Raw genomic sequence first — 22,896 nt, forward strand, 5'->3', positions numbered from 1 at the left:
AACACTATATATTTATCAAAAGAATAAATATAAACTATAAAAGTTCTGTGAGCCGGATGTGGATTCTCACTTCCTCAGATTTGATCAATCAACGTTTCACACGTCTTTCCTTCTGCTGCTGTCACACTCTACAACAAACACTGTTATGTGCAATACTGACTTAATCATGTGCAATACTGACATAATCATGTGCAATACTGACATAATCATGTGCAATACTGACATAATCATGTGCAATACTGACTTAATCATGTGCAATACTGACATAATCATGTGCAATACTGACATAATCATGTGCAATACTGACATAATCATGTGCAATACTGACATAATCATGTGCAATACTGACATAATCATGTGCAATACTGACATAATCATGTGCAATACTGACTTAATCATGTGCAATACTGACAATCATGTGCAATACTGACATAATCATGTGCAATACTGACATAATCATGTGCAATACTGACATAATCATGTGCAATACTGACATAATCATGTGCAATACTGTCACACAATGTCAATCCTTCTGGCGCAATACTCTCTGTCCACAACAGCTAAATAAGGCTGTTTAAGGATTCTAAATGATCTGTTTATAGAATGATGCTTCTGTTCCTGTCTAATCTGTTGCAATATCCCCATTGTGAGACAAACAAAGGTCATCTTATCTTAGTAGGGTCAGAGGTCACTAAGGCTCAGGCTTTAGACTTGTGGTTGTTGTTTGTAGAAGCTGCAGAGACAAACTCCAAAAGTTCCACAAATGATTGACTCAGGACTGAATAGTTCAGGTGCGCTGCTCTTTTCAGATTCTTTTTTCATCTGGAAATCATAATCATAATCATAATTGTGTTGCTCTCTCAAGAAATGCCATAACAATGTGTTTGAATTTGTGGTTGTGACTAAATGTGGAGTGGTTTTGGGCCCTGGGGGCTTGAGTACTTTTGGAAGCTCTTGTAGTTTGTGCGGCTTGTGCAGAGGTCGTGACCTTCCCTGCTCGTCTTGTGCTTCCAGGTGGACATGGTGATAAAGGAGGCGACCAGCCTGGAGAACCTGGCCCAGCTGTACGAGGGATGGACCGCCTGGGTGTGAACTATCACCGCTTCTCGTCTTTGGTCCAGTGAAGGCTTGAGGATCCAGGCTCCTGTGAGTCTGGGGCCACAGCCGTACCGGAGCACGCGGGGGGAGGAGCTGGGGGGCCCCGCGCTCCTGACACGCCTCGCCGGTAGTCGCATGACCCGCCACACGCTGAGGGCCATCACCACGCCCTCTTGGCCTGCGGTCAGCCCGTATTTCTGGGTGTGGGTGGTAAAGTGCTGTGGGATGGGAGAGCCCCGCCCACACGTGCAGCCGCTCTAAGACACGCCCATGAACTCATCCCGCTGAGCTCACAGCAGCTCATCATGAGCCACGTGTTTCCTCACAAGTCCAGGAGGAGAGGACATGAAGCTCAGCGGGATCGAAACTACTCCGACATCTTTGTGAACCATGTGACACTAAAGAACAGGACTGTAGGAGCAGCCTGCTCTGGCAGGGCCGCTGAGGCCCCTGTCCAGGACCCTGTCCAGGACCCTGTCTGGTCAGAACCAGTCCTTCTCTATTGGCTTTGTGTTCTAGATGAATTGCTTTCCTTGTGTAGTCAGCCAGCCCTACGACCTGCTTTTATTAACCTTTCTTCTAGTTTTACCTTTTTAGTGGGACATTGGTTTGGTGCTGGTAAATAGAATTTATGATTTTATTGGAATTTGTTTGATGCTAAATAAATGTGAAAGTAAGTAATAAACCAAAGTGTTGTCATGTTTGCTCCTCCTACACTCGCCACCTCTGTTTATCTAACATCACTTCTTCTGACACAACTGCTTTAATGAATATGTCACATGTGCTCCTGCCAAGTGCTCCTGCCAAGTGCTCCTGCCAAGTGCTCCTGCCCAAACCTCAGGATCTGCAGATGGCTCCAAATGCAACACATTATTCATATCAAGAAGAATTTAACAACACTTCCCATGATGTGTTCCCTCTGAGCTCAACCTGATGTGAGGTTAATGATCGACAGACCACTGCGCCCTTTGCCCCGCTCTCCTGTCCTCAGCTCTGTCCTCAGCTCTGTCCTCAGCTCTGTCCTCAGCTCTGTCCTCAGCTCTGTCCTCAGCTCTGTCCTCAGCGCTGTCCTCAGCTCTGTCCTCAGCTCTGTCCTCAGCTCTGTCCTCAGCGCTGTCCTCAGCCATGTCCAAGCGTGTGTGTGTCAGCGACTTTGAGGAGCAGGCCCGAAAAGTTCTGCCCAAAGCTGTGTACGATTACTACCGCTCTGGTGCCGATGAGCAACACACTCTGCACGACAACGTGGAGGCCTTCAACAGGTACGGCTCCAGCTGTAGTTTGCATGTGGGGGTCTTAAAGGCGTGTTTAAAATAGAATGGTCTTTACTTAGTCCTGGTTTTAATCAATTTGCTTAAAGAATAATAGAGGATTTTAGAAGTCAAGCGACTGTTGGTCCCTCGTGCCTGAGCGCCACTGCTGCACGTGTTTGTTTATTAGCTCCACTGCTGCACGTGTGTTTGTTTATTAGCTCCACTGCTGCACGTGTGTTTGTTTATTAGCTCCACTGCTGCACGTGTGTTTGTTTATTAGCTCCACTGCTGCACGTGTGTTTGTTTATTAGCTCCACTGCTGCACGTGTGTTTGTTTATTAGCTCCACTGCTGCACGTGTGTTTGTTTATTAGCTCCACTGCTGCACGTGTTTGTTTATTAGCTCCACTGCTGCACGTGTGTTTGTTTATTAGCTCCACTGCTGCACGTGTGTTTGTTTATTAGCTCCACTGCTGCACGTGTGTTTGTTTATTAGCTCCACTGCTGCACGTGTGTTTGTTTATTAGCTCCACTGCTGCACGTGTTTGTTTATTAGCTCCACTGCTGCACGTGTGTTTATTAGCTCCACTGCTGCACGTGTGTTTGTTTATTAGCTCCACTGCTGCACGTGTGTTTGTTTATTAGCTCCACTGCTGCACGTGTTTGTTTATTAGCTCCACTGCTGCACGTGTGTTTGTTTATTAGCTCCACTGCTGCACGTGTTTGTTTATTAGCTCCACTGCTGCACGTGTGTTTATTAGCTCCACTGCTGCACGTGTGTTTGTTTATTAGCTCCACTGCTGCACGTGTGTTTGTTTATTAGCTCCACTGCTGCACGTGTGTTTGTTTATTAGCTCCACTGCTGCACGTGTGTTTGTTTATTAGCTCCACTGCTGCACGTGTGTTTGTTTATTAGCTCCACTGCTGCACGTGTGTTTATTAGCTCCACTGCTGCACGTGTGTTTGTTTATTAGCTCCACTGCTGCACGTGTGTTTGTTTATTAGCTCCACTGCTGCACGTGTGTTTATTAGCTCCACTGCTGCACGTGTGTTTGTTTATTAGCTCCACTGCTGCACGTGTGTTTGTTTATTAGCTCCACTGCTGCACGTGTTTGTTTATTAGCTCCACTGCTGCACGTGTGTTTATTAGCTCCACTGCTGCACGTGTGTTTGTTTATTAGCGCCACCGCTGCACGTGTTTGTTTATTAGCTCCACTGCTGCACGTGTGTTTGTTTATTAGCTCCACTGCTGCACGTGTGTTTGTTTATTAGCTCCACTGCTGCACGTGTGTTTATTAGCTCCACTGCTGCACGTGTGTTTGTTTATTAGCTCCACTGCTGCACGTGTGTTTGTTTATTAGCTCCACTGCTGCACGTGTGTTTGTTTATTAGCTCCACTGCTGCACGTGTGTTTGTTTATTAGCTCCACTGCTGCACGTGTGTTTGTTTATTAGCTCCACTGCTGCACGTGTGTTTATTAGCTCCACTGCTGCACGTGTGTTTGTTTATTAGCTCCACTGCTGCACGTGTTTGTTTATTAGCTCCACTGCTGCACGTGTGTTTGTTTATTAGCTCCACTGCTGCACGTGTTTGTTTATTAGCTCCACTGCTGCACGTGTTTGTTTATTAGCTCCACTGCTGCACGTGTGTTTGTTTATTAGCTCCACTGCTGCACGTGTGTTTGTTTATTAGCTCCACTGCTGCACGTGTGTTTATTAGCTCCACTGCTGCACGTGTGTTTGTTTATTAGCTCCACTGCTGCACGTGTGTTTATTAGCTCCACTGCTGCACGTGTTTGTTTATTAGCTCCACTGCTGCATGTGTGTTTATTAGCTCCACTGCTGCACGTGTGTTTGTTTATTAGCTCCACTGCTGCACGTGTTTGTTTATTAGCTCCACTGCTGCACGTGTGTTTGTTTATTAGCTCCACTGCTGCACGTGTTTGTTTATTAGCTCCACTGCTGCACGTGTGTTTATTAGCTCCACTGCTGCACGTGTGTTTGTTTATTAGCTCCACTGCTGCACGTGTGTTTATTAGCTCCACTGCTGCACGTGTGTTTGTTTATTAGCTCCACTGCTGCACGTGTGTTTGTTTATTAGCTCCACTGCTGCACGTGTGTTTATTAGCTCCACTGCTGCACGTGTGTTTGTTTATTAGCTCCACTGCTGCACGTGTGTTTATTAGCTCCACTGCTGCACGTGTGTTTGTTTATTAGCTCCACTGCTGCACGTGTGTTTGTTTATTAGCTCCACTGCTGCACGTGTGTTTGTTTATTAGCTCCACTGATCACAGTCTCTTCTGAGCTCGAAGACAGTTTTTCTCTGTCATGTTTGTCCTGTAACTGAAGGAACTCACTAAACACACCGTCATATCAACCACGCATGTGCAGCCAGGGAAACGTGCTGCTATGGGAACCAGGCTGCAGGTGTGCAGTAGCACGCAGGGAATGATTGACATGTGGGAGAACTACTCGACTGACCACACCTCCAGGAAATGTGCTCCTGCTCTCTATTATTCCTTTAAGTTATGTCTTAATATTGCATTAAATTGTTAGAAATATTGTCAGATTTATGTAAAATAGAATTTAAATGGGTATTATGATTATAGTTATGTCTTTGTTAATTTATCAGTATTAATTTAATTTGTGTGCATTAATCTTTAGACCCTGTCTGTGTCCGAAGGGAAATATTTTGCAGAAACTGATAATAATCGATGAATATCACAGTTGGTGAATAAGAATCAAAACTTGTCTTATAACAATGGTAATTACATAACAATAGGAAACAAATCACTTGCTACTTCTGCTTCATTTATTTGATGGTTTCGTACAAGTTAATGCATTGACCTGTGATTAATCATAAAGAATGTACGCATTAATCACAGATTGAAAGTGCAATTAAGTTAGTTTTACGTTTGACATTTACCTCTGTAACTACAGTGGGACCTTCTGCGACCGCCTCAGTATCACGACGCTTGAGTCATGAGGAGGAGGTGGAGAATCCTTGGGTGAAATCTGTTCTTACAACATGGAAGGAGCTGATCAAAAGACACAAACTAAACAAAGATGTTACAATCTTAAACTGGTTGTCTTCACACCTACAGCTCAGACTCAAGGTTTAAAGTCTGGACAACAAAAGGTCTAAAGGTCTTTCACCAGATTGTAAAGGAGACTCATCTGAAGAACTTTGATGAGGCGAAAGAATCCTTTGACTTAGAGGAACAGGACTTTTATCGTTATTATAACCAAGAAATGAAACCGAGGTAATGACCATTATAGCCTTTAGACTGAAAACATATTTAAGCTTATAAATCTGACCTTTCAAAATGATTAATATCTAAATGATACAAATGTATGAAGAGTCTGGACAGTCACATGACACATGAAGGGTCAATGGGAAAGAGAGGGTCACTTTGTTCTGGAGGATGAAGAGTGTGAAAGTATAAGTACATCTCACTGGAGAACCACAGGATCACATGTTTGGAGGGAATTCTGTTGGAAAAGGCAAGTTTATTTGTGTCGCACATTTCATACACAAGGATAATCTAAGTGCTTCACAACAGGAAAAAATGCATTCAAATCACAAAGAAATTACAAAACAGTTTAAGTCATAAAAGAGAAGAGTTCAAAGAAAATCCTTTCAGTCAAACACAGCTAAAGAAAACTGTTTTATCTGACGTAGGGTAATTATACTCGTTTCCTCCTCACACATTTGTACCAAGATGTAATGAATATTCTCTGGGACGAGCCATTTCATCGTGGACAACACGTGCAGCACTTTAGGTAATTAATGTTCATATTTATATTTAAAAGGGTCCCCATCTGAAGCGTGTTCAGCAGAACATTAATACCTCCTCAGTCTCATTCTCTGAAGAACACGATTCATTGACCGACAATTATAATTCTATAAAGATCAATACAAAGGCTCTATTGTGGGTGGTTTAATAAACGAAGATATAAAATCAATTAATGACACATTTGGTTTCACAGGCGGTGCCTGGGCTCAACTAAGAAGAAATGCTGGTATTAAGAATTAGGTTTTGATTGGTTTTAGGGAATAATTCTTTAAATGCCGCTCTGTAATCAGCCACTCTCAGGTCTCACGTGTCCAAGGAAGGTGTGGAGCGAGGCCTCCCACGTCTTTGCGTTCTCAGAATCCTTTGCGTCCTTGGAGCTGTCCGGAGTGCTGATGCTTGAGCAGGTTTAGCATTCGAAGAGTTTGATGAGTCCAGGGTTCGTTGAATTGTGCATTTTTTTGATGAAGATGTTCAGGTTGTTTGGTGAAAGATGAGTTTGGGAGACAATGCAGCCTCCCTGGTGGGGGAGGGGCCCCTGCGGGGGTCCCCGACCCGGTGTGTCGTCCTGGCAGGTCACGTGCCGGCGAAAGAAGAGGAGGAAGCAGAGCTGAGTCTGCTCTTTTATTGACCTGGGGGGAGTGGCCTAGTGGGAGTGGCTTTAACTCTTGGTCAAACTTATTCTCAGTTTGGGCAAATTTAACTCAAACCAGCAAAAATGACATGTGACAATAATAAAATACACAACATTGTCATTGAACACACATCAATAGCAGGTGATGAGAACGTACATTAAGTACGACATGAATACACTTCAAACCAGTTCTTGTGGCAAACAAAACTAAAACATGATTTAGTCACAAGTTTCGATCACACTGTCAGCATCAAGTTGGTTTAGATGTGAAATATAGTCTTTAAGAAACGTAGTCCTGAGGAATGTCTCTTATCAGATTCAGGGGGCGGGGCTCCGGTGAAGACAGTGTCCTCTCCTTTACACCCAACACTAGCTTTGATTTCTGCAACTGTGTTGAGCTGTGAAAAGGTGCTGTCTTTCAATTGTCTTTTTGGGAAATATGTGTCCCCTACACTTAGATTTGAACATTGTCAGAGTAGAACCTGTCTCACATCTTCAGGAAGAATGTTCCAGATTTTAGTCCTGACACTGGCACCAGCAGGAGGCCCTCTGGCACCAGCAGGAGGCCCTCTGGCACCAGCAGGAGGTCGGTCCACACACTGATCTGTTGGATGCAGTGACAGAGTGAATCCATATTCACCTGCGACAGTGAAACATAGATCTGACTCGTCTGCATCATCGTGATAGGACACATTTTCACTGCCTATCAGCTGACCTAACGGCAGCATGTAGAGGTTGAACAGAAGGGGTCCCACGACTGACCCTTGGGGCACTCCACAGGTCAGGGTCATGTGGTCTGAGACACAAAGTACTTCCTGTCTTCCAGATAGGACCTTCACCAGTTTAGGGTGGGGCCAGTGATGCCCACCCAGTCCTCTAGTCTCTGTAAGAGGGTCCCATGATGGACAGTGTCAAAAGCAGCATCAGATCTAACAGAATTAAGACTGAGGCTTTGCCCGTGTCATTGTTCAGGCGGATGTCATTTGTCACCATGACAACAGCAGTCTCAGTGTGATGAGGTCTTAAACCTGACTGAAAAACATCTAATGAGTTGTTTATTAAGAGGAAATCTGTGACTGTTGTAAACAACCTTTTCAAGGACTTTGCCCAAAAATGGCAGATTAGAGATGGGCCGGTCATGACTCAGGACTGCAGCATCAAGACTGCTCTTCTTTAGGAGAGGCTTTATGACCGCAGTTTTCAAAGACATTGGGAATGTTCCAGATTCAAATCAAATCAAATCAATTTATTTTTGTAAGGCCCAAAATCACAACAACAGTTGCCTCTGAGGGCCACAGGGAGAAATGAATCAACAATGTCTGTGGTGGCGATGAAGTCAGACAATGTCTGTGGTGGCGAGGGACGATGTCCCAGGGTCCTCTGTCCTTAGACTCTCCTTCTCGGCCAGGAAAAACTACAAAAAAAACCTCTTTGGGAAAAAAGCGTAGAAACCTGGAGGAGTTCCAGTGAAGGAGAGATCCGACTCTCACAGACGGACAGACGGACACGAGGGAGACTGGAGCTGGAGCCACTCTTCAGGCAGATGAGGGACCGTCTGAGGCGAACTGGACCCACTCTTCAGGCAGATGAGGGACCGACTGAGGCGAACTGGACCCACTCTTCAGGCAGATGAGGGACCGACTGAGGCGAACTGGACCCACTCTTCAGGCAGAAGAGGGACCGTCTGAGTCGAGCTGGACCCACTCTTCAGGCAGAAGAGGGACCGTCTGAGTCGAGCTGGACCCACTCTTCAGGCAGAAGAGGGACCGTCTGAGTCGAGCTGGACCCACTCTTCAGGCAGATGAGGGACCGTCGGAGGCTAGCTGGACCCACTCTTCAGGCAGATGAGGGACCGTCCACACAGGGCAGGGACCACTTCACCAGGGGAGGGGCATCTGGGTCCACAGGTCCTCAGGAGTGAGAGAAAGAAAAGAAGGCGGTGAACAGTTTGCAAGTGGAATCAAAAAATAAATATTGTTTGATAGCATAAGTAGTCAGAAGAAGAAGAGGATAGTGCTCAAGCTGTCATACTTCCGCCAGCATAGTTACTCCTAGGGCAGCGTAGCTGAAGCTGTGGGTTTATCTTTCTGTTCCTAACTAGTCTGACCATAAGCGATTTCGAAGAGGAACGTTTTAAGCCTGGACTTAAATGAAGAGACTGTGTCAGCATATTTAACATGGGTCGGGAGCTGATTCCATAACACAGGAGCTTGGTAGCTAAACGCTCTACCTCCTACTGTGCTTTTAGAGACTCTTGGCACCACCAGAAGGCCAGCATTCTGAGAGCGAAGAGCTCTGTTTGGATGATATGGTTCTATAGCATCTTTGAGGTAGGATGGGGCCATGTCATTTATGGCTTTGTAGGTCAAGAGTAGAATTTTGAATTTGATTCTGGACTCGACGGGAGCCAGTGAAGAGACTTCAGCACCGGCGTAATGTGCTCTCTTCTTTTTGTTCCTGTTAGTAATCTTGCTGCTGCATTTTGAACCAGTTGAAAGCTTTTTATGGAGCTTTTAGGACACGCTGCAAGCAGGGAGTTACAGTAGTCTAATCTAGTCGTTACAAATGCATGGATAAGTTTTTCAGCATCACTTTTAGGCAGGATTCTTCTGATTTTGGCGATGTTGCGCAAATGGAAATAGGCTGTTTTACAAGCTTGATTTATATGAGCTTTAAATGAGATTGAAGCGACATGTTAACTATGTGAGTGATGCTAACAAACTGTTCAGCACAGACTTTAGAAATCTGGAGGCTCACACATGGAGGCAGCATGTAGATGAACTCAGACTGGTGATGATCTCATGGACAGTTTTGTCAGTTACAGGTGTAAAGTGAGTTAGCTCTAAGTGTCTTGGTGGTTTTAGGGTAATTTTTTGCATTGTTGGATTTATATTATATTTTGTCATTAAAGAATAATGCAAACTCATTACACTTGATGTGGAAATGAGTTCTAACGGCAGCTGAGCTGGAGGGTTTGTTCATCTGTTACTGTGGCAAACAGGACACGCGAGTTGTTACTGCAGCTTCCAATTATTTCAGAGGAATATCTTTCTCTAGTTCTACATAAGATTAGGTTGTACATGTTCAGCTTCTCTTTGTAAATCTCTTTTTGAACCTGGAGCTTTGACTTGTGTCACTCCCTTTTCTGTGCCCTGACCCAATCATCATGTCTCCATGGCAACTTCTGCTTATTTTTAACCATTAGCCTTGTGGAGCCTTTAGCCTTCATAGGGGCGATGGTGTCCAGAACGTTCAAAACACTAGATGTAACAGAGTTCAACAAGTCATTTACATTAGAACATGAGACATTTTCAAAGTTTATCATTTCCATAAACAGTGCACCTGTGCCATCATTTATGTGTCTCCTCTGAACAACTGCAGGACCAGCCTCTGAACAGCTGCAGGGCCAGCTGGTGGTTTGGGAGAAACAGACAGGTCAAAGAAGACACAGAAATGATCAGACAGAGCAGAATCGACCACATTGACATTTGAAATATTTACCTCCTTTGTAATTATGAGATCTAGAGTCTGCCCTCTGCTGTGGGCGGGGCCACTCTGCTCTGGGTGGAGCCTCTCTGCTGTGGGCGGGGCCACTCTGCTCTGGGTGGAGCCTCTCTGCTGTGGGTGGGGCCACTCTGCTGTGGGTGGGGCCTCTCTGCTCTGGGTGGAGCCTCTCTGCTGTGGGTGGGGCCACTCTGCTGTGGGTGGGGCCTCTCTGCTGTGGGTGGGGCCTCTCTGCTCTGGGTGGGGCCACTCTGCTGTGGGTGGGGCCTCTCTGCTGTGGGTGGGGCCTCTCTGCTGTGGGTGGGGCCTCTCTGCTGTGGGTGGGGCCTCTCACATGCTGAGTAAGACCGAAGGTTTCAAGGACAGCATCAAGCTCTTTAGCGTTTCTGTCACAAATATTATCAACATGGACATTGAAATCACCTGTAATGACCAAACCATCAAAGTCTGTGCATATGACTGAAAGCATCTCAGTAAAATCATCAATAAAACTTTGGCAGTGCTGGGGAGGCTTGTGTAAAACAATGAAGAGAATGGATGGAGACCGTTTTAGCTCCATTTTAAAGGATACATACTCAAATGATAAAAACACCCCAAAAGACAACCTGCGGGTAATTATTTCATCTCTAAAGACAGCACAGACTCCACCCCCTTTTTTGTTTTCTCGTGTTTCAGATTCAAATTTAAAGTTGGGTGGAGCAGATTCTATTAGAACTACATTTCCTGTGTTTTTGTCAAGCCATGTTTCAGTTAAAAACATAAAATCAAGATTATAAGAAGAAATAAAAATATAGCCGCAAGCGGCAATGATCGGCCCTCGCCACGCCGCCGCCACACCGCCGCCACGCCGCAAGAGAAGGGGGTGCTAACGCGCCCCAATTGTCCTTTTATTACGCCTACTGCTGAATCTGTGACGCTGTCACATCTTCTCCCCTTTGTTTTTACCATCAAAAAGCTATTTTATTTTGAATTCTTGGCAAAATGTGCGGCTTTGCCGCACAGACACCGTGACTCTTTGAATGAAAATGTGGATAACTTTTGATGGTCCACCCCTGAAGATGAGTCTCACCAAATTTCAGGTTAATAGGGCTGACGCCCTGGGAGGAGTTTGTGAAAGTATAAAGTGTAAACATGTTCTGGCGATTTCCCCATTGGAATAACATGAAAGGTTTCGGTCATCGTTACGGCAACGCCATAACAATTATGACATGGGTCTCATTGACTTTTTTGATGGGGATGCTAAAATTGAGTTGTGTGTCAAATTTCATATAATTTCGCAAAACTAAACATTTAACCTCCATATAAAATCTGTAGGGGGCGCTGTGGCGCCAAATGAATTTATTTCACTTCAAGTAGGTTTAGGGCAAAGAGTTTAACAACTGATTCTAATTTGACGCAATTCGGACTTTATCTGCGCAAACGGCAGAAATTTTAAATATGGGAGATTTCTGAAATTCTTGCTACAGTTTGCGGCTTCGCCGCACCGAGACCGTGACAGGTATCAATGTAATTTGGATAACTTTTGATGTCCCACTCCTCAGTAGCATTTTCACCAAATTTCAGCTTTTTAGGGCCAACGCCCTGGGAGGAGTTCGTAAAAGTACGACGTTTGGAAAAACTCCGAAGTCATGTTTAGCCATTTTTGAAGCAATATGGCCGACATTTGGTTGGGCGGACGGCGTTGCCATAATAATATTTTTTACTTCTCTTGTCACCATCTACCTCTGCGCCAAATTTCATGATTCTACGATCAGATTTTTTTTGGGTCATTTCCCATCTCTCAATGCATTTTTGGTACATTTGGGGGCGCTGACGCGCCAATTTTTTTTATTTTAGAAAAGGGAAATAGCCAGAATGTAGAGAGGCACGATTTTTAGAGGTGTGAACATTTTTGTGACTTTTCGTCAATGTTCACTGGGTGAAAAATAGGGGGGTTGGTCCCGAGAAGAAGAAGAAGAAGAAGAAGAAAGAATAATATTCCGATGCGAAAACAATGTTTCCCATTTTTCAAATATCATAAACTATACATTTTCGGAAAGCGCTCGCGCTTTCCTACCTCATGGTGTGGGTCCCTGGTCACTGACGGGTACTTTTGTTAATTTTCAGTGGGCTCCGCCCACTTTGTGTTTTTGGCCCTCTATACAGTAATAATGTTCAATTTTTGCATTACATGCTTATATGCACGGAACATGCAAGAGATGGGGAACGTATTCGTGAGCTACTTAGTGCAAATGAGTGCTTTATATGGGGATGACGTCATCTCAATGTAAAGTGCTCGTTTAGTGCGCACTTTTGCACGGGCTTCGCCCGTTTACAACGGTAATGTTCCATTTTCCTACTACTAATTAGTATGCACGGGGCGTGCATGAGTGAAGGAGTGCGTTAGTGAGTGTTTGGAAGTGGGCGAGCGCTTCGCGCTCGATTTCGTGCGCACTACGTGCGCACTTTCGCAGCCGTGCTTCGCACGGCCTTACGAGATTAATAGGCCTCTCGCCAGCTTGTGGCGCTCGGGCCTAATTATTAATTGTGAGAGTGATTTGTTACATAAGGATCTGACACAAGTTTCAGACTTGACCCTCAAGCCATGTACTGACCCATGACCCAGTTACAGAGGCGCCGTACCACATTCATCAGTAACCCATATAAATATATATATTTATATTTATCAGTAACCCATATTCTTATATTATCCAATATTACACAATAACAGCATAGAGAGAATGACATGACATTTTTCCATTACAATAGTTTCTGACTCGCATTTTGTTTTCCCATCTGTGTGATGTGACCACAGAAATAGCACTGGGGGGGGCGCTATTTTTACACAGGGCCCCGGGTTGGTTTGATTTTTAATATGACAATAAGTCCTGGCAACACTGAGACCCAGTGCATCCTCTCTATGGGAGATACCAGGTGAAAGTGAGGGGGGGTGGAAGATACCAGGTGAAAGGCGAGGGGGGTGGGAGATACCAGGTGAAAGGCGAGGGGGGTGGGAGATACCAGGTGAAAGGCGAGGGGGGATGGGAGACACTAGGTGAAAGGCGAGGGGGGTGGGAGATACCAGGTGAAAGGCGAGGGGGGATGGGAGATACCAGTACAGTGTGTGTTTGTATAGTGTGTGTTTGTGTGTATATAGTGTGTGTTTATGTGTATACAGTGTGTGTTTGTGTGTATATAGTGTGTGTTTGTGATAAAATGTGAATATATGATTATATTTCTGTGATGTATTTTATCTGCATAATAGTGATATTTTATCTGCATCATTAGTCTAAGAGAAGAACGGGTGTGTGACAAACTGCATTTGTGAAGGGGTCGTAAAGATGGGCCAAAGGATGTTTACCCGAGGGGGGGTGACAGCCCAGAGGAGTTTGGGTAATGTTTACCCAAGGCTTGATCTCTAGGAAAAATACCAGCTGTAAAACAAGTGCCTTGATGTGAGGCTGACCAATGAGAAATGTGACCCGCCTATTCCAGAATATCTAACAAAACCAACCAGCATGGGAAAAAACGGTGTGAGACACAGGAGGGTCACGCAGGCTGCGTACCACAGCCTGCGTGATCAGTCCCCGCGTTTTCTCCCAAGCTTGCCACACAAATGTCTGATATTTCTGTGTCGTTTCATATTCTAAGTTGAATTGTGTTCTCGATGTGTTAAGGAATAGCATCGATGTTTGTTTAATTCCATGACAGTGTTTGTGTGTACATAGTGTGTGTTTGTGTGTGTGTGTGTGTTTGTATATAGTGTGTGCGTTCGCATTCAATCTAAAGTTCTATCCATCTTCTTCCACTTATCCGGGGCCGGGTTGTGGAGCAGCAGAATTCCCCCTCTCCCCAGACACTTCCCCCAACACCTCCAGGGGGAAACTGAGTCTCTCCAGCGTGTCCTGGGTCTTTCATGGGGCCTCTTCCCGGTGGGACATGCCCGGAACACCTCCCCAGGGAGGAGCCCAGGAGGAGCAGCGGCTCTACTCCGAGCTCCCCCCGTGTGGCCAAGCTCCTCCCCTTATCTCTAAGGGAGCGCCCAGCCACCCGGAGGAGGAAACTCATTTCGACCGTTTGTATCTGCGATCTTGTCCTTTGGGTCATTAAAGCTCATGACCATAGGTGAGGGCAGAATGTAGACACGCTCCATCCTTCACTCGCTCTGAACAAGACCCCAAGATACTTGAACTCCTCCACTTGGGTTAAGGACCCCCCACCCACCTGGAGAGGGCAAGGACCCCCCACCCACCCGGAGAGGGCAAGGACCCCCCACCCACCTGGAGAGGGCAAGGACCCCCCACCCACCTGGAGAGGGCAAGGACCCCCCACCCACCCGGAGAGGGCAAGGACCCCCCACCCACCTGGAGAGGGCAAGGACCCCCCACCCACCTGGAGAGGACAAGGACCCCCCACCCACCTGAAGAGGACAAGGACCCCCCACCCACCTGGAGAGGGCAAGGACCCCCCACCCACCTGGAGAGAACAAGGACCCCCCACCCACCTGGAGAGAACAAGGACTCCCCACCCACCTGGAGAGGGCAAGGACCCCCCACCCACCTGGAGAGAACAAGGACCCCCCACCCACCTGGAGAGAACAAGGACCCCCCACCCACCTGGAGAGGACAAGGACCCCCCACCCACCTGGAGAGGACAAGGACCCCCCACCCACCTGGAGAGAACAAGGACCCCCCACCCACCTGGAGAGGACAAGGACCCCCCACCCACCTGGAGAGGACAAGGACCCCACCCACCTGGAGAGAACAAGGACCCCCCACCCACCTGGAGAGGACAAGGACCCCCCACCCACCTGGAGAGGACAAGGACCCCCCACCCACCTGGAGAGAACAAGGACCCCCCACCCACCTGGAGAGAACAAGGACCCCCCACCCACCTGGAGAGAACAAGGACCCCCCACCCACCTGGAGAGGACAAGGACCCCCCACCCACCTGGAGAGGACAAGGACCCCCCACCCACCTGGAGAGAACAAGGACCCCCCACCCACCTGGAGAGGACAAGGACCCCCCACCCACCTGGAGAGGACAAGGACCCCACCCACCTGGAGAGGACAAGGACTCCCCACCCACCTGGAGAGAACAAGGACCCCCCACCCACCTGGAGAGGACAAGACACCTTGTTCGGGTTGAGAACCACGACCTCGGATTTAGAGCTGATTCTCATCCCAGACGCTTCACACTCGGCTCAAACCGTTTTAAAATTCACTTTGTTAAAAGTGATTTTTTTAAAGTGAGAACTGCTACTGCTTTCCTTCTGCTTTATTCCTAAAAGTAGGAAAATACTACTTTGGAAATAATGTTTTGAGTATGTAGTTTATGTATTTGTATTTCTATTCATAAGTTTAGTTTAGTTCAAAACTTGGCCATAGACATAGTTATGGGGCACGTTATCCTGTAGAGCTCTCTTTATTGCGTTGTGCAATGACAGAGTCGTCTCTGGCTCTCATTTAAGGTCACTTCACAAACAGAGAGCTCTTACACGTTTTTAAGATAATGGCCAGAATTACAGGCAGATGATGGTCAAGGTTTAAGTGGAAACAGATTCTAGCGCCGCCCGACAGGGCCATGAGTCATAATAGTGCCCTTTACAAATTGTGATTAAACTGATTTTAAAAAATGGAATGGATTGACAGCTCTATACGTTCTATATTCTCTGGGATTATGACATCAAAGGTACAAATGTTCAGAATTGCATTGACACAAACATCAGAAACAGGATGAACAGGATTCACACACATGACTGAACTTCACCTTCATGTATTTCACAAATGAACTAGTGTTAAAAGAGCAAACATGAACCTATAAAGCAAAGTCCATCTTGTCTTAAGGTCTATGTTCCTTTGGAGGGGCAGGTGACCATAGATGGAGGTAACATTATATACTCTATGTTCCAGCAATGCATTTGAGCAGAAGAGTTTATTCTCTTCCATCTCACCATCTCATTGTGGCTGACTTTGGAGGTAATTTAATGGTTGAATATTGTCATTTATTGCAATGTCGTCTGCAGTAATACATGGTCTAAGACAATACTAAAGTACATGTACCATTGGCACTCTACAGGTTGAGAATTGTTTAGAACTACTTCATCTATGATTTTAGACTTGGATTCAGGTGAAAAGCCAAACTATGTGGTACTTGGTGTGAAAAGTTGAAGATCCACTGAAACGCCTGGTGTCCTTGTGTGCAGGTGGTGTCTGGTCCCTCGTGTCCTCCGGGATGTGTCCTCGGTGGACATGTCCCTGAGTGTCCTGGGGCAGAGGCTGAGCATGCCGGTGTGTGTGGCCTCCACAGCCATGCAGAGGATGGCCCACGCCGACGGGGAGGTAGCCACAGCCAGAGGTACGATCTGCTACATTGTAAACCTACTCTAAAGGCCTACGAGAATTAGAAACAGGTCATGTGTCGAAAAATGTATAATATCACCATTATTGTTTTGGAGAGATGCAAGTCTATAATTAAATAATTGAAACTAAGCTCAAAAATAGATGTATTTAGGAAACCTTTCTTCATCAGTTTCTTCTTATTGAGTGACTGCGTAATGAAGTTTTCTGGACCGTTTCTTGGGTCACATTTCTTGTGATTCTGTTGCTTTTGGTATTTTCTGTCTTGTACTTTTTTTTTGGGATTCATTGTCAAAATTAAATTGTTCCTATCTTTCGAGTGGTGGAATAGTAGTAGTAGTAGAATGTCTAGTACTTGGAGTATGCAGTGTTTTGTACACAGTCATGCATCGCCCCATGACGCACAGAAGGTCAGCCATATTGGATCGACATTTCGAGCCATCCACATCTAGAGGCTTTGAAATGTAATAATCAGACAATTGTTTTTAATGTTTTGTAAGTTTTTGTGTAACGTCCCATCAAAAAACACTTTTCGTTTATTGGATGACTTCTCAAAAACCTCAAGCATCAGGATAAAAAGCTGAAAACGCAGCCACTGGCGTGGCCTGAAAAACAAAAGAGAATAAATGAATGGCCACTCACGACTATAGCGCCACCGTTCACATATAGATAATAGAATCTGCTCAACCCAACTTTAAGTTTGAATCTGAAACACAAGAAAACAAAAGGATGGAGTGCAGTTTTTAGAGATGAAATGGTTACCCACAAGCCTCTGCCAATGTTTTATTGATGATTTTACTGAGATGTTTCAGTCGTATGCACAGACTTTGATGGTTTGGTCATTACAGGTGATTTCAATGTGCATGTTGATAATGATTGTAACAGAAACACATCTTACTCAGCATGTGAGAGGCCCCACCCACAGCAGAGAGCAGACTCTAGATCTCATAATTACAAAGGGGGTAAATATTTCAAATGTCAATGTGATCGATGTTGCTCTGTCTGATCATTTCTGTGTCTTCTTTGACCTGTCTGTTTTTCCCAAACCACCGGCTGGCCCTGCAGCTGTTCAGAGGCTGGTCCTGCAGCTGTTCAGAGGCTGGTCCTGCAGTTGTTCAGAGGAGACACATAAGTGAAGGTGCACTGTTTATGGAAATGATAAACTTTGAAAATGTCTCATGTTCTAATGTAAATGATTTGTTGAACTCTGTTACATCTAGTGTTTTGAATTTTCTGGACACCATTGTCCCTATGAAGGCTAAAATGGTTAAAAATAAGCAGAAGTTGCCATGGAGACATGATGATTGGGTCAGGGCACAGAAAAGGGAGTGACACAAGTCAAAGCTCCAGGTTCAAAAAGAGATTTACTATGAGAAACTGAACATGTACAACCTTTGCACCTGTAACTGACAAAACTGTCCATGAGATCATCACCAGTCTGAGTTCATCTACATGCTGCCAGATTTCTAAAGTCTGTGCTGAACAGTTTGTTAGCACCATCACTCACATAGTGAACATGTCGCTTCAATCTGGAACATTCCCAATGTCTTTGAAAACTGAGGTCATAAAGCCTCTCCTAAAGAAGAGCAGTCTTGATGCTGCAGTCCTGAGTCATGACCGGCCCATCTCTAATCTGACATTTTGGGACAAAGTCCTTGAAAAGGTTGTTTACCAACAGCTCACAGATTTCCTCTTAATAAACAACTCATTTGATGTTTTTCAGTCAGGTTTTAGACCTCATCACAGCACTGAGACTGCTCTTGTCAAGGTGACAAATGACATCCGCCTGAACACTGACACGGGCAAAGCCTCAGTCTTAATTCTGTTAGATCTGAGTGCTGCTTTTGACACTGTCCATTATGGGACCCTCTTACAGAGACTAGAGGACTGGGTGGGAATCACTGCTCTAAACTGGTGAAGGTCCTATCTGGAAGACAGGAAGTACTTTGTTGAAATTGGAAGCTGTGTCTCAGACCACATGTTTCTTTCTTTTCTTTAAGTAAGATTCTTTATTTTTCAACTTTGAACATGAATCAGGAAATATATCCAAACAAGAAAAAACAAACAAAACAAGACCAGAGAGAGAATGACAGACATGCATCCAAAGGCATCCTATAATTCAAATAAAACTAAAACACAAACTAACCTAAACAAATGTCCCACTTTGCCCACAGTCCATTTTCAAATTAAGTCCGAATATGATTTTTTTCCATTTGTCAAATGTCCATTATAATGTCAGTCCAGTCTTTGATTGTCGTTACATTTTGTGTCATCCATTTTTTTATCGCTGCTTTTTTATCGCTCTAGGAGGCAAGAAGGAGATCTGCTGGTTGTGTCCATGGCAGGAGTCCTGAGGCCCAAATACAGAGTCCTGAGGCCAAAATGCTGGGACAAAATGTCTAAGAACAGTTGAGGCTGAGACATTTGTCTAAGGACAGGGGAGGCTGGGACATTTGTCTAAGGACAGTTGAGGCTGAGACATTTGTCTAAGGACAGGGGAGGCTGAGACATTTGTCTAAGGACAGGGGAGGCTGGGACATTTGTCTAAGGACATTGGAGGCTGAGACATTTGTCTAAGGACAGGGGAGGCTGGGACATTTGTCTAAGGACAGTTGAGGCTGAGACATTTGTCTAAGGACAGTTGAGGCTGAGACATTTGTCTAAGGACAGGGGAGGCTGGGACATTTGTCTAAGAACAGTGGAAGCTGGGACATTTGTCTAAGGACAGTGGAGGCTGGGACATTTGTCTAAGGACAGTGGAAGCTGGGACATTTGTCTAAGGACAGTGGAGGCTGGGACATTTGTCTAAGGTGGGACATTTGTCAAAGGACAGTGGAGGCTGGGACATTTGTCTAAGGACAATGGAGGCTGGGACATTTGTCTAAGGACAGTGGAAGCTGGGACATTTGTCTAAGGACAGTGGAAGCTGGGACATTTGTCTAAGAACAGTGGAAGCTGGGACATTTGTCTAAGGACAGTGGAGGCTGGGACATTTGTCTAAGGACAGTGGAGGCTGGGACATTTGTCTAAGGACAGTGGAAGCTGGGACATTTGTCTAAGGACAGTGGAGGCTGGGACATTTGTCTAAGGTGGGACATTTGTCTAAGGACAGTGGAGGCTGGGACATTTGTCTAAGGACAGTGGAAGCTGGGACATTTGTCTAAGGACAGTGGAAGCTGGGACATTTGTCTAAGGACAGTGGAGGCTGGGACATTTGTCTAAGGACAGTGGAAGCTGGGACATTTGTCTAAGGACAGTGGAGGCTGGGACATTTGTCTAAGGACAGTGGAGGCTGGGACATTTGTCTAAGGACAGTGGAGGCTGGGACATTTGTCTAAGGACAGTGGAAGCTGGGACATTTGTCTAAGGACAGTGGAGGCTGGGACATTTGTCTAAGGACAGTGGAGGCTGGGACATTTGTCTAAGGACAGTGAAGGCTGAGACATTTGTCTAAGGACAGTGGAGGCTGGGACATTTGTCTAAGGACAGTGGAGGCTGGGACATTTATCTAAGGACAGTGGAGGCTGGGACATTTTGTCTAAGGACAGTGGAGGCTGAGACATTTGTCTAAGGACAGTGGAGGCTGGGACATTTGTCTAAGGACAGTGGAGGCTGAGACATTTGTCTAAGGACATTGGAGGCTGGGACATTTGTCTAAGGACAGTGGAGGCTGGGACATTTATCTAAGGACAGTGGAGGCTGGGACATTTGTCTAAGGACAGTGGAGGCTGGGACATTTGTCTAAGGACAGTGGAGGCTGGGACATTTGTCTAAGGACAGTGGATGCTGAGACATTTGTCTAAGGACAGTGGAGGCTGGGACATTTGTCTAAGGACAGTGGAGGCTGGGACATTTATCTAAGGACAGTGGAGGCTGGGACATTTTGTCTAAGGACAGTGGAGGCTGGGACATTTGTCTAAGGACAGTGGAGGCTGGGACATTTATCTAAGGACAGTGGAGGCTGGGACATTTTGTCTAAGGACAGTGGAGGCTGAGACATTTGTCTAAGGACAGTGGAGGCTGGGACATTTGTCTAAGGACAGTGGAGGCTGAGACATTTGTCTAAGGACATTGGAGGCTGGGACATTTGTCTAAGGACAGTGGAGGCTGGGACATTTGTCTAAGGACAGTGGAGGCTGGGACATTTGTCTAAGGACAGTGGAGGCTGAGACATTTGTCTAAGGACATTGGAGGCTGGGACATTTGTCTAAGGACAGTGGAGGCTGGGACATTTATCAAAGGACAGTGGAGGCTGGGACATTTGTCTAAGGACAGTGGAGGCTGGGACATTTGTCTAAGGACAGTGGAGGCTGGGACATTTGTCTAAGGACAGTGGATGCTGAGACATTTGTCTAAGGACAGTGGAGGCTGGGACATTTGTCTAAGGACAGTGGAGGCTGGGACATTTGTCTAAGGACAGTGGAGGCTGGGACATTTGTCTAAGGACAGTGGATGCTGAGACATTTGTCTAAGGACAGTGGAGGCTGGGACATTTGTCTAAGGACAGTGGAGGCTGGGACATTTATCTAAGGACAGTGGAGGCTGGGACATTTGTCTAAGGACAGTGGAGGCTGGGACATTTATCTAAGGACAGTGGAGGCTGGGACATTTGTCTAAGGACAGTGGAGGCTGGGACATTTGTCTAAGGACAGTGGAGGCTGGGACATTTGTCTAAGGACAGTGGATGCTGAGACATTTGTCTAAGGACAGTGGAGGCTGGGACATTTGTCTAAGGACAGTGGAGGCTGGGACATTTGTCTAAGGACAGTGGAGGCTGGGACATTTGTCTAAGGACAGTGGAGGCTGGGACATTTGTCTAAGGACAGTGGATGCTGAGACATTTGTCTAAGGACAGTGGAGGCTGGGACATTTGTCTAAGGACAGTGGAGGCTGGGACATTTATCTAAGGACAGTGGAGGCTGGGACATTTGTCTAAGGACAGTGGAGGCTGGGACATTTATCTAAGGACAGTGGAGGCTGGGACATTTTGTCTAAGGACAGTGGAGGCTGGGACATTTGTCTAAGGACAGTGGAGGCTGGGACATTTATCTAAGGACAGTGGAGGCTGGGACATTTTGTCTAAGGACAGTGGAGGCTGGGACATTTGTCTAAGGACAGTGGATGCTGGGACATTTGTCTAAGGACAGTGGAGGCTGAGACATTTGTCTAAGGACAGTGGAGGCTGGGACATTTGTCTAAGGACAGTGGAGGCTGGGACATTTATCTAAGGACAGTGGAGGCTGGGACATTTGTCTAAGGACAGTGGAGGCTGAGACATTTGTCTAAGGACAGTGGAGGCTGGGACATTTGTCTAAGGACAGTGGAGGCTGGGACATTTATCTAAGGACAGTGGAGGCTGGGACATTTGTCTAAGGACAGTGGAGGCTGGGACATTGCATTGACCTGCGTTAGTCCAGTCGCCGTAACCGACCGACTTGGTAAAAAAATGGCCGACTTTGTCAAAGTGACGCCAAATAATGTTGAATAATTGAGTTTCACTGGAAATCAATAAATATTTTAAAACACGACTGAAGAACGTCTCGTCACTGCGGGTCACTGCGGGTCACTGCGGGTCACTGCAGATCACTGCGGGTCACTGCAGGTCACTGCGGGTCACAACAGGTCACTTCAGGTCGCTGCGGATCACTGCAGGTCACTGCAGGTCACTGCGGGTCACTGCGGGTCACTGCGGGTCACTGCGGGTCACTGCAGATCACTGCGGGTCACTGCAGGTCACTGCGGGTCACAACAGGTCACTTCAGGTCGCTGCGGGTCACTTCAGGTCACTGCGGGTCACTGCGGGTCACTGCAGGTCACTTCAGGTCACTGCGAGTCACTGCGGGTCACTTCGGGTCACTGCGGGTCACTGCGGGTCACTGCAGGTCACTTCAGGTCACTGCGGGTCACTTCAGGTCACTGCGGGTCACTGCGGGTCACTTAAGGTCACTTCGGGTCACTTCGGGTCAGTGCGGGTCAGTGCGGGTCACTGCAGGTCACTGCGGGTCACTTCAGGTCACTGCGGGTCACTGCGGGTCACTGCAGGTCACTTCAGGTCACTGAGGGTCACTTCAGGTCACTGCGGGTCACTGCGGGTCACTTCAGGTCACTTCGGGTCACTTCGGGTCAGTGCGGGTCACTGCAGGTCACTGCGGGTCACTGCAGGTCACTGCGGATCACTGCGGGTCACTTCAGGTCACTTCGGGTCACTTCGGGTCAGTGCGGGTCACTGCAGGTCACTGCGGGTCACTGCGGGTCACTGCGGGTCAGAACGCCATGACGA

At 46.4% G+C, this 22,896-nt stretch overlaps 2 protein-coding genes across 2 annotated transcripts in view; both read left to right on the forward strand.

Annotated features, from left to right (window-relative positions):
- The window catches only part of smg1 (SMG1 nonsense mediated mRNA decay associated PI3K related kinase), a 185,572-nt gene extending 183,784 nt beyond the window's left edge, over window positions 1–1,788 (forward strand). The window contains exon 64 of the mRNA XM_072442335.1: window positions 1,015–1,788. Coding sequence (XP_072298436.1) covers window positions 1,015–1,092 — 78 coding nt within the window. The 3' untranslated portion in view covers window positions 1,093–1,788. The remainder of the gene's footprint in view (window positions 1–1,014) is intronic.
- Window positions 1,789–2,198: 410 nt separating this feature from the next.
- Window positions 2,199–22,896, forward strand: part of hao1 (hydroxyacid oxidase (glycolate oxidase) 1) — a 63,550-nt gene continuing 42,852 nt past the window's right edge. Inside the window, exons 1-2 of the mRNA XM_072442085.1 lie at window positions 2,199–2,357; window positions 16,463–16,614. Coding sequence (XP_072298186.1) covers window positions 2,224–2,357; window positions 16,463–16,614 — 286 coding nt within the window. The 5' untranslated portion in view covers window positions 2,199–2,223. The remainder of the gene's footprint in view (window positions 2,358–16,462; window positions 16,615–22,896) is intronic.

This window comes from Eucyclogobius newberryi, unplaced genomic scaffold, assembly GCF_026437365.1.
Source record: "Eucyclogobius newberryi isolate DKJ021-1_F unplaced genomic scaffold, fEucNew1.0.hap1 SCAF_13, whole genome shotgun sequence".
NCBI classification, from domain to species: domain Eukaryota; kingdom Metazoa; phylum Chordata; class Actinopteri; order Gobiiformes; family Gobiidae; genus Eucyclogobius; species Eucyclogobius newberryi.